The sequence below is a fragment of the Patiria miniata genome, unplaced genomic scaffold, assembly GCF_015706575.1.
Source record: "Patiria miniata isolate m_02_andy unplaced genomic scaffold, ASM1570657v1 HiC_scaffold_1, whole genome shotgun sequence".
NCBI classification, from domain to species: Eukaryota; Metazoa; Echinodermata; class Asteroidea; order Valvatida; family Asterinidae; genus Patiria; species Patiria miniata.
In genome coordinates this window covers 34,636,073-34,648,497 of record NW_024037047.1, presented here as the reverse complement: position 1 = coordinate 34,648,497, position 12,425 = coordinate 34,636,073, and the positions used below count along the sequence as shown (strand labels likewise).

The 12,425-nt window shown below is 39.5% G+C and overlaps 1 protein-coding gene across 1 annotated transcript; it reads left to right on the top strand.

Annotated features, from left to right (window-relative positions):
* The first annotated feature begins 310 nt into the window (after positions 1-310).
* LOC119729135 (patched domain-containing protein 3-like) lies at positions 311-11,000 on the top strand. Its single transcript, XM_038201662.1, has 2 exons — positions 311-1,718; positions 7,298-11,000. The coding sequence occupies exons 1-2, from the start codon at positions 716-718 to the stop codon at positions 8,857-8,859; spliced, it is 2,565 nt and encodes an 854-aa protein (XP_038057590.1). The 5' UTR covers positions 311-715; the 3' UTR covers positions 8,860-11,000.
* The last annotated feature ends 1,425 nt before the right edge of the window (positions 11,001-12,425 follow it).

Genomic DNA, 12,425 nt, shown 5'->3' with positions numbered 1-12,425 from the left:
CACAAGGTCTTTTGGGGCAAGGTCCTTTTTGGGGGGATGAAAATATTTTAAAAACAATGCGATGTCGAGATAATATCAATTGCGATGTCGTGAAATATATTATGTACGGCATTGTTGTCCCTTTCAGGGCCATCATAGATCATTATGAACATGTGTTCGCGACATTAACAATATGCATGACCCCTTCTTCAAAAAAAACCCCACTTAACTACATGCTTCAATAGCGAGCACTTGGTATGCAAAAACAATTAATAAAAAAAAATCGCAGCCCGGTTGCGCAAGCGCAGTAAATTCAATATGGCTGCAACGGACAGCGATTTCAACAATTGCGATGAAAAATTGAGAAAATCACCGTTTTGAGGTAAAATCATCAATCCAGACAGGGTAGCCTGGATAAATGAGTTGATCGCTAGATCGTTTGGAAGGCCTGGATTTTTGGAGACGTTGAAATGAGCTCAAGTTGCAGTGGTACAAATGTCATCTGTAACGCCCTGTTGTTTTTCATCAGCCTGGAAAAGGAAACACGTTAGTGTCGGGATCCAGAGCCTAGATAGCGAGCTGCATTAAGCCACATAACAGGGAAATTGGCCTGTGGTTAAGCGTTCTCTGCACAGCAACGCGGGAACACCACAGACGAAGGAAGTTACACAAACTCTGGCATTTGAACAGACCGACATCACGTCCATATAAACGGAGTCGATTGTGTAGCATTAAAATGGCGTTCGATTGCATCGACAAAATCGTCAGGTTGTGCTTCTTCAACCACGGTGGATTCATCGCGAGGCACCCGATTCCCTTTCTTCTGGTGCCGCTACTTGTTGCCGGAGCACTGGGGGCTGGGATGGTGTTTCTGACGGAGGAACAGAGCGTGGAGAACCTGTTCACTCCTGAAAATGGCCAGGCCAAGACGGACAGAAACACGGTGGAAACATTATTTGCCGAGCACGGTGACAATGACACGTTGGTGTCACGTCTGACGAGACTTGGTCGGGCTGGCAGCGTGATTATACGGCACAAGGATGGACAGAACATCCTGACCCAGGCGGCCATGGATGACATTTTAGATTTACACGAGCAGATCATGACCACCAGCATCAAACACGAGAACAAAAACTACACATTCAGCGATCTCTGCGTGAAATGGAACGGTGTTTGTAACGAAAACCCCATACTGGCTGCCTATGATTACAACTCGTCTAAGGTTCCGTCAACCACCCTGACATTTCCCCTCTATACCTCACCAGCCGATAACACCGTAACTTATTTTCTCGGTGGAGGACTAGCTGGAGTGACTTTTGTATCAGGTTCTCAAGATGATGTCCTCTCGGCTGAGGTCATTAAGTTGTCCTACTTCTTACGGTATGAAGACAGTGTGGAGGACCATCAAAGCGCCTTGTGGGAGGAACAATTTCTGGAAGTGGCTGAGGCTTTCACGTCATCGGTCATCACAGTAACTCGCGAGGTGTCTTCTACTCTAGAGAGCGAGTTGGATAAAGCTAGTTCCAGTGTCGTAAAGGACTTTTCTATCACGTTCACCATCGTGATCACGTTCAGTATCTGTTCTTGCGTGATGCTAGACTGGGTGCGTAGCAAGCCGTGGCTGGCCGCTTGTGGTGTCCTATCTGCCGGCCTGGCCGTACTTTCATCATTCGGGCTGATGAGCTATATTGGAGTACCGTACATTAATGTCGTCGGCTCAGCACCATTTCTCATCCTCGGTGAGTAAACCTTACTTTACAGAGCATAAAAGAAACACTTTATAATCACACGTGTACAGTAACACCCGCGAGGGATTTAAACAGACGACAGAATATCCCAATGTCAACTTAGGTAACTAACTTCTTCAAACATAATTATTTTTTTCTGATAGGGTGATAAGTTTGTCATGTAGTTCATATCTGTAATTAAAAGTACAATATGAAATACAGGACTAGACATCCTCAATGTACACTTTTTCAATCATGTGTTACACGAATCAACGGTAAGTCAGTCTGGTTCTGGTGTTAATGTTATGACGTCGTGTCAAAGAATAGGACCAGCAACTGATTTCAGGAGACTCATCGTAACTTACGATGCATCGCAGCACGACAAACATAACATAATGCTTTTTCGCATTTACACAAAGTCATGTTTGCTGTGTTTGTCCTTTCCAGTCCCTTTTGAGAGTGCATGATACTTCAAAATGCTCAGAATAATTAGAAAAACAACGCTTTATCACATACCTATTCTGAATTAAATTTGACATTTCATGTCAAACTATGCACACAGAAAAAAAAATCGTTTTATAAAAATTAATAAAATATTAGTTGATAACGTCATCATGACATCATTTCATATTGCAATACTTTTATCATTATCTAACTTCCCACCAAGTTTCATCACGATCGGACCCTCCCTTGTGCTTTGAAAAAATAAATTGCATTGATTATGACGTCATCGTGACGTCACACCTTTTACAAAATTGTGTGCACATACATATGACCTAAGAACCCTAATGCAAAAAGAATTTCTAATTTTGCATGGTGGGTTTGAGATATGTGGCTAAGAGGTAAAAAACAAACAAACAAAAAACAATTTAACATAGGCCTATAACACATCCCGGTCTATACATACCGAGTTTCGACCCAATCGGACTTACAGTTCTGTAGATATAGGATTTTAAAGTATGCATATTTGTGACCACGTCACATGAGCCATGATGACGTCATCATGAGTCACTCTTCGGGACACACCTTTTTTATAGGGACTATGCCTATGCTGACTTACAACGATTTACGACAAAGATGAATGCCAAACATTGAGCGGTACAAACATCGTGTACAAAGTCTGGGGCATTTTTCATGGAACAAACAGAAGAAAGAAACTAGAGGTCTATGTCTGTTTGAAACAGAACATAGGGCTTTTCCGCATTATAATTTTTGTATGACTTTGTGCTTTTTAGATTATATAATAGTACATGTTTTTATGTACATTATTTTTAAAAATAAAACAAATAATATACTCATCAAGTTCAAAGTTAATTTTATGTCAACACTGATTTTGCTAAATTGTAACTGTTGAAACTCAATAAAGTACTGATTTTCAACCTGTGGCGTCCCCTGTTGCCTTAAAAAATCGCTTTGTCGACAAATCGAATTGAACTTCCACCCACCCATGTACTATGCACACATACGATCAAAACTTACATAATTATAGCCTATGTACGGAACAGGAAAACGCGGAGAAACACTTCATCACTTTGACAAATGACCCACGCATTGCAACGCAACATGTACATGTATGTACATGTACATGCGGTCGTATTAACGTAGATAGGCCTAATACGGGGCACATGGAATTGGGAGAAACACTGTTTTGTATACGACGTTTATGTGGCTTGGAATCTGATCATAATGTCACCAGAAAGCAACTTTTTTTAGACAATTTAGACAATTTAGACAATTTTAGACAAACGGATTATGTCGGGGCACAGGAAAACGCGGAGAGACACTGCTTCACTTTCGCCGTAAATGACCCGCGCAATTGTACTTACAACATGTATATGGGTGTACCAGTACATGATTTGTATCAGTTCGAAACATGCATATGCACTGCACCGGGCACAGTGAAACGCGTAGAAACACTACTAAATACAAAGTCTATGTGGCATTGCAAACTATACTGATTGAGACAAAAATCTGATTGTAATGTCACCCGAATGCAACTTTATTTTAGAAAATGAGAATATGTGAATGTGGTCTTGGTCTGTACCAAGTTTTGAGTCGATCAAATCAAAAACTGTCAATTTTTCTGATAAAAGTAACCATCTTAAAAAATTTAAAAATTTAAAAAAAAATCAGCCCATAATGTCATTATGACGTCATTTTAGATTTTGCATACTAGTACCATTATCTATGTATCCACCAAGTTTCATGACGATCGGATCGTCCCCGTGTCGAAAATGGCATTTTTAATGACGTCATCATGAGTCATAGACTTGTATTTTTGTTTGTGCATACATGTACGCCCTAACAAAGCCGTAAAAAATTTTTTGGAATTTGGTGAGGTGGTTCTGCCCTACTTTGATTCTAGGGTTGGGGTCTGTCCACTAATAAAAGATGGATAAAGCTGGACACCAATCGGTGACTTTGTATTGTTTATTCAGAAATGCTAGGGAATAAGAAACCCAGGGTCAGTCTAGCCTTGATGTTATAAGATTTGAGGCTTTGCATGGTGGGGTATCGGTATCGTTTCGGTTTGCGGTAACACCATGTGGTAATAACTACTGCTTAGAAGAAATTAGTTCTGAGAAGAACTTGTCCTGCTTATTATCAACTTTGCTAAGTAGTTTTTTGTTCTGTTTAGAACAGTCCTGCTGTAAGTTCTAAAAGAACTTGTCTTTGGTCTCAACGTTTCGACTAGCCTGCTCTAGTCATCGTCAGGAGACTGTTCTAAACAGAACAAAAAACTACTTAGCAAAGTTGATAATAAGCAGGACAAGTTCTTCTCAGAACTAATATCTTCTAAGCAGTAGTTATTACCACATGGTGTTACCGCAAACCGAAACGATAGCCTTGATGTGGTCTCATAAATCAAGTGGTGGCTGCACGTTCTGCCTGCCTGGAACTGATCACCAAAAATCCACAACCCGTTCAATTTTTTTGGAAGGCTGTCACTCCGTGACATTTGCGTGTACCCATGCATGTGTGCAAATTGCTCAACGTGCTGTACACACACATGAGTTCTCATCGGGAAAAACCCATCAGCACGCAATACACGGAGGCGGTGTCATAGCAAAATGGAACCCCACATCTTTTTCGAGCGAATTCGTATGCATGCACAGCCGCGGTTTCGTATAAAACCGTATAATTCGTATAATACACCCACAACTTCCCTGCTTTTATGCCATGCGACCCGAATGGCACGTATGTTCACGACCATGATGTAATGTTGAATGTTGGTGTACGGAATGGGGTTTGTGGAGGTAGTTATGGACAGCTCGAACTTGTCAATGCACATTTTGCATTGTGGTCTTGGCTTGTACATATTGAAACACATATGAGGGAATTTTTATCGTTATTAAACTCGGTGGGTAGGTAGGCATTGATAATAGTTTTCAATACCTGAAGTGACGTCATGATGACGTCATCAACTGTTTTTATTATTTTTTTACTTTTAATTTATTTTTTCTCATTGCAAAATTTAACATGATTTTTTTTCAAATACAATCCAGTTAAAACTGGACACATACTTAGACCACCATCTGAAGATGCATTCCAAATCATGACGTCATGATGATCTCATCGGCGACAACGTGACACACCCTTAAAGTTGCATTTTGTTTGCAGGCTATACCCTGAAGTACATGTTCGATTGAGTTGGACGATTGGATTAAAACTTTGTGTACATAGTAAGGGATGTGTAATAGATGAAAACTGAAGTGATGTCATCATGTGAATTTTTATCGATTTCTCATTTTTCTGTATTCATCTCACGATCGAAACGTGACTTTTTGAAACACATATAAGGGAATGAATGATCGTTATCAAACTCGGTGGGTAGTTAGATATTGATACTAGTATTTATAATATGAGGTGACGTCATGATGACGTCATTAACTTGTTTTACAGATTGACTTCAACTAGGCATAGACTTAGACTAATGCATCTTTGCTAAAGGTGGTCCTGAACTAGTGACATTGTGATGGCGTCATCAATGGTTATGTGATATCATCTTAAGGTGCTTAAATTAAAGTTCTATATTGACCGATTTTGTCGAACTTTTGTATATAGACAGGGAGGTGTTAAGTATGAATATTGAAATGACGTCATGATGACGCCATCATGTGATTCTATTTAGATTATTGAAATTGTAACGTTTATTGCAGTATCTCACATACGCAATGTGCAAAACATCTATGTATGTTTTTAGCTGTATGCACAAAGTTTCAAATAATGTGTGACGTAATAGGAACGTCATCAAAAATTATAGTATTTTGAAAACATATGAGAAGAATGCCCGGATGCTTGGCACTTGCAGGGTAGTTAGATAATGTCAATGGTATTCACTGTGTGAAATGACGGCACGATGATATTCATCAGTTGATTTATTTTGCAATTGTAATAGTTTTTAAGTTTGAAAGTTATATTTAAACGTCCGATAACTAACAGTTAATATGACTGCATATGGTCCAAAAAAGCTGAAAACGTTTCTAAAATATGAAATGCGGAAAAGCTGTATGTGCTGTGCATCGAACAGAAATAGACCTAGTTTAATTGGTTCAATTTATTTGTCGGTTCAAAGTTTAAATGTGCGGATGTCAATGCATAACATTAAGCAAAGTAACCTAACCCTAAAAGTAACCTCATAAAGAAAACATTTTTTTTTCTATTAATTACTGTTACTGACTAAAAAGCTTAAAATTAAGAATAACATTCATTGGGTGATATTAATACTTACTACTGGATCCAGTCTGTAACATTAAACAGCAAAATGGATCAAGTTTTGGTGTCTAGATTTTATTGGCAGATGGGAAAATGTGCCTTGTTTGGAATTTACTTTTGAAAACAAATGACTGTCAAACATAATTGTACACGTACGTGTGTATCAGGCATGTGAGACAAAAACACCCTGAAAGTAGTTAGGAAGGTAGCATTGTGATATAAATATGGGGAAACGCATAGTCATGTCATCATAGCAGCTGATGTCAGAAGAGATACAAGTACGGATTCCTTGTCAATCTTACAGTTTCGAATAGTTTTCAAATTACTTTTGCTTGTTTTTCATTGCTTACATGGTTCTGCCCCTGGATATAATTCTGATTTGCTCATTTCTTACAACCCTGCTAGGTACCTCAGGTCTGCAAATTCGTCCCTGCTTGTTGTGCCTAAAACTATTAAATCTTGGGGGGAACGTTCATTTTCTCATGCTGGACCTATGTTATGGAACAAACTTCCTCAAAATATTCGTGATAGTGCTACTTCCCATGAGTTTAAATGTGCTCTGAAGACCCACCTATTCCAAGCAGCATTTCATTAATCACCCAGTTTGATTTCACTCTCATATGTACTGTTTCATATTCATGTATTTTCATTTGTGCGTACTTTTGTTCCCTGCTGTTTTTGCTGTTCATGTTTATTTGTTTTGTTTCTCTGCGCCTTGAGCATCTAATCAAGATGGATTTGGCGCATTATAAATGCTCTTTATTATTATTATTATTATTATTATTATTATTATTATAGTGTATTATTGGAAAGCAATTATTTGGTTTGACAATTTGTTTTCAAGATTTCTTAATGGTTTCCCTCTATCTTAACAGGTATTGGAGTTGATGATATGTTCATCATGTTGGCTGCTTGGCGACAGACTGATGTCAGATGGCCAGTGGAACTACGCATGCGCCATGCCTTCTCTGAAGCCGCCATGTCTATTACCATCACGTCCGTTACAGACTCTCTGGCCTTTGGAATTGGCGCCATTACGTTCTTCAGATCTGTCCGTATATTCTGCATGTACACGGGTGTGGCCGTCATCTTTGCCTACGCCTATCAGATCACTTTCTTCGGCGCCTGTATGGTGCTGACTGGTCGTCGCGAGGCAGCTAACCGACATTGCATGTCCTGCCTCAAAGTCCGACCTAAGAATGAGTCTAAGTCAACAGCCTACACCATATTCTGCGCTGGTGGTTCTCCACACCAACCCAGAGTCAGGGAGGGTGGTGACACTAACGACCACGCCCTCATGCTATTCTTCAAGAATTACTACGGCCCGTTTATCACGCGTTGGTGGGTGGTGATTCTGACTATATTACTGTTTCTGGGCTACCTGGGCACCGCCATCTACGGATGCACCCAGGTTCGCGAAGGTCTCACTCTCCGCAACCTTGCCAGAGATGACTCCTACGCAGCCCACTTTTTGGATGATGAATCGCAGTTTTTCACGACCTACGGCCTTCAAGTTTCGCTGGTCTTCACGGAGCCCATAGACGTGTGGAATCCTGTGGTGCAAGATCTCATGGAGGAAACCTTAGCTGAGATGGAGGAGAATGAGTATGCGTACGGTAAGGATCAGAATCTGACTGTGTCTTGGCTGAGAGATTATCTGGAGTTCCTGCAAACCATCGGCCTCAGTAATCCAACCCAGACTCAGTTTGTAGACATATTGCGAGAGAATTTCCTGAAGATTCCAGCCTACCAGAAATACTCCTTAGATGTCGTCTTCAGTGACAATGGCACCACTGTGGCGGCAACAAGATTCTTTGTCACCACCAAGGACTTGGATTCCACAGACAAAGAGCGATTCATGATGACAGATATGAGGGAGATAGCCGAGAACTCAGAACTTCCCGCTATAGCTTACCATCCGGCCTTTATTTTCTTCGATCAATACATAGCCATCCTACCTAACACACTGCAGAACATGTTTATCGCTGTGGGCGCCATGTTCATCGTGGCCCTGCTCATGATCCCCAACCCCATCTGTTCTCTCATTGTCACCCTTTCCGTAGCCTCCATCGTCACAGGGGTGGTCGGGTTCATGACCCTGTGGCAGGTCAACCTCGACTCCATCGCCATGACCAACCTCATACTCTGCATAGGTTTCAGTGTGGATTTCTCAGCCCACATCACCTATGCCTACATAGCAGCTAACACAGGCCGTCGTCGCAGTAACGTTATTTACGCCCTATTCTCCCTTGGAATGCCGATCGTTCAAGGATCCCTTTCTACCATACTCGGTGTCGTAGTTCTCGCCTTCACAGACTCTTACATCTTCCGGACTTTCTTCAAGACCATGTTTCTCGTGATCTCCCTTGGAGCGCTGCACGGACTGCTCTTTCTGCCAGTAATGTTCTTGCTCACAATTCCCGTTAAGTCTCGCTGAGTGGAGGATTCTAGTGAGAAGATTTGTTGGCTCTGACAACACTTTGTGCACAGGCAGATATTATTAACAGTAGAATTATCATAATTGAAATTAGTGCCAAAATTGTTTTAAGACAGAGCTGGGGGAGGGGCGACCTACCCCCCCCCCCCCCCTTCGGATCCGTGCCTTGTACACGGACCATTTGAAGGCCTGACGTCCACATAACTATGTGGACATTTTGTAAATACATAAATAAAAATGCATATTACCGATTGCCTACAGTGACCCAAACAATTAGTTGTATCCATTTTAATAACCAGTAAATACTCTCAGACACTAACTTAAAGGGCACATATCCATCATGTTTGTTCATCTTGTATACATGAACAGTTAATTTCTTTGTCAATGTAAGATAAAATTGTCTACTAATGTGCCGTCTGTAGGCCTATGTAATTTAAAAAAATAATAAATGCAACACTGTTGTTTTTAGTATGAATAAAGTAACTATCATTAAGCAAACACCTAAAAAATGGAAGGGCTTTTGAAGTTAATTAAATGTAACCTTATCAAATATGGCTGAAATATACCAGCCTTCAAATTGTTCATCAATTGGACGTAGACAGTTGGCCCGTGTGAATGCCTGATGTGCTCCCCCTCCCCCTGCCCCACTCAAAATGTTAAGAAGCAAATAGTGTAATGTTTAAAAAAAAGCAGGATGTTCGGCATAACTTGTCATTTTTTCATGTGAGTACATCGACATTTGGTACAAACAGTTTTTTTCTGAGGTGATGATCAATCAAATTAACAAGTTTTGGCGCTGAGTGACGCTATTCCAACCTTAGGATTTTTAAGTTTAGTTGCTTACGATGATTTAATACACGTATTCCATTTTCATATTCAAGAACTGTCAACAAAACCAAGAACCAAGAAATTTCTGCAGAGAGGTAAAAACACTAAAAGCGGCTTTATAGGCGGAAGTGGCAGCCATCTGATTCCCAGTGTGTATTAAAGTTGGTGCCGTGGGAATACATTTTGGGCGTACTTAGAGAGCTTTATAGAGCCTGGCAAAGAAAAAATGATTGATCACAACAATGCAATTTTCTTTCTTGTTTCCTCGTTGGTCCTATGACCCTGAAGTATTGTTGATAATGAAAGGGTAATGTAAAAAAAACCACTATGTTTATTTCATTGCGTTCATTAAAAAAATAGTGTTCATTCAAATGATTGTCATTGCGAGTAACCTCCACTATAGAAACTTCCGAGAGAAAACAGTCAACGTTACTGTAAACTGGCCAGCCCTCTGATCTATCTTAATCCTTTGTCCAAACAGTGGCTTTAAAATCCCTAACACTTATTAGTGTAATAAAGCCACATGCGCTGTCACACAGCTGATAGTGACAAGTGCAGGGGATTAGCAGTCGTATCTGATAACAGGGGCCAGTTTGTTGTCAAAGGGATTAACAAGATCAGTACTGTATTCCTTCGGAGTTTACTCGAGAAGCTGCTAGAAGCACTTACACCTGATGGCAATCAAAACTTTCATTGCAATTTTGTATGCAAAGAGGTTCTACAGAATGAAGGACGAGATAAGAAGGGTAATTGCGATTGGCATGGTGATTAAACCAAAAGTAATATTCACATTTGTTTTGGACTGTGAATTTTAGAAATGATTGTGCGAACTGCTTTAATTAAGTTATACTAATGTTCATCGTGCAATTTAAAGATAAATTATTTTTTTTATTTATGGTTCGTTATTTTTCTCATTTCAACTTGTTAAATTGCATTTCCGAAGCTCAACTTGTTTGTTTCTGCAGTTCCTTAATTTATTTTATAATACTTGACTGCAGGTGTATATTGTATTTCAATAAAAAAATTACCACTTACAGTATTTGTAATTATCGTATATGACAATAGGGTAAAGACATGGTTTTTGGATAAAAGGTAAGCAATGGAAGACAGTCTAGAGTAATTTTACATATTTTCTTACTTTGCACGAAGTCATACAAACTTGTAAACTGCGTATCCGAATTTCGCTTCATTTGTTTCTGCGGTTCCTAAAAACGCATTTATACTTGGCTGCAGATGTATGTCGTATGTCGGTAAAACTTTTACCTCTCACAGTATTTGTATTTATCATGTATGCATGACAATAATAGACTTCTTGCATTAAAATTGTAACGGACGACCGTGTGGAATGACTCCTTTCTACAGTTTGCTTTAGTTTTGGAGATAATAATATATAGGAACTAAAAGCTTGAAACCTTTATTCGCTGATGAAAATACGAACAGGCAAGTCTGAAACGGCTTTCGTGTCAGATGTAAACACATTTAAGAAAAATCTGTTGACATACTTAAGCCCATCATGCAGGCCCGTATTAGGCATAGAAAGCAGTGTGCCTCGGGACTACGAACAATTTGAAGGCCTACGAAAAATTCGGGGCCTACGGAAATATCGCAGTGTTCCATAACACATAAAACGGCTATCGCATCAGATGTAAACAGATATAATAAAAACCAAAATCTGTTGACATACGTAAGCCCATCAGGTGTATTTATACTAACCCATACCCTGGTAAATAATAACGTCTAACAAACTACATTTTAAGCGAACTTCGGACGAAAAAAAGAGGAAGCTTAATACAACCTACTGTGCGTGTGCGCCTTCTTTGGCCATATTCGAGTAGTGATTTAATCAGAATTTCCCGAACAACCCGACCACTGTTATGAATTGTTCTGATAAATCTTCTTCTTTTTTTCCTGACAATAATTCTCCGCGGTTTTCTACTAAACTGTATATGGTAGGAACTTGTTACCTTCAACATACATCGACCCTCATCCCTTGTGGTTCATATTACTCTGACTTCATGATGACGTCATCGGGTGTAAAATTACAACTGATTTTCGTAAAAAAAAAATGACCAACGTCTTTCACTTATAACTCTCAAACAAAATAACCAATTATGTTCATACGTTGTGATCAAATAACATTTTTTGTTGTGTTCGTAAACTCACATGACCTTTACTTCCGGGTCAACCAGAAGGTCAACGTTGGGTAAATTAAAGATACAGACAGAAGCCTCGAAATCAAAACGAACCGAATTTCTTTCAACGATTTACTCGATTATGATGAAACCTGGTATGACCTTGAACCCCGTCCGAAGATGTAAAAAAACAGGTATCAAATTACAAGCAATTTAAATGCCAAATTGGTGAAAATAGTTTTAGCTATATCTTTGAAACTAAATAGAGTATCGCGTTTGCTTTTGCGTGCGGATATAAATGATGCCTCGGGCAACGATTCTATTCCCGGGCACAAAACAGCTTGACCTTCACTTCCGGTGTTACCGGAGGTCTAATAAAATAATGAATACAACTCGAAAGCAGAGCTCTTTACTATCAGCAAATAAATTATGGTAGTGTTAGAACGGAATGAAGGACACACAAATAACATTATGATGTCATCATTTCAAAGTTCGCCCTCTAGTGGTTCATCAAATAGAGTTTCCTTTCTTCAACCTAAAAAAAACATCCGTCCCAATTTAACCAAAATTTATCAACTACATATAAGTTTGCAAGGTTTCAAAATG

Bases quoted from the DNA above. Each gene is read 5' to 3' on its own strand.
- LOC119729135 (XM_038201662.1), top strand. From the start codon at position 716: ATGGCGTTCGATTGCATCGACAAAATCGTCAGGTTGTGCTTCTTCAAC. The intron at 1,719-7,297 runs GTGAGTAAACCT...CTATCTTAACAG, and splicing joins AGCACCATTTCTCATCCTCG to GTATTGGAGTTGATGATATG.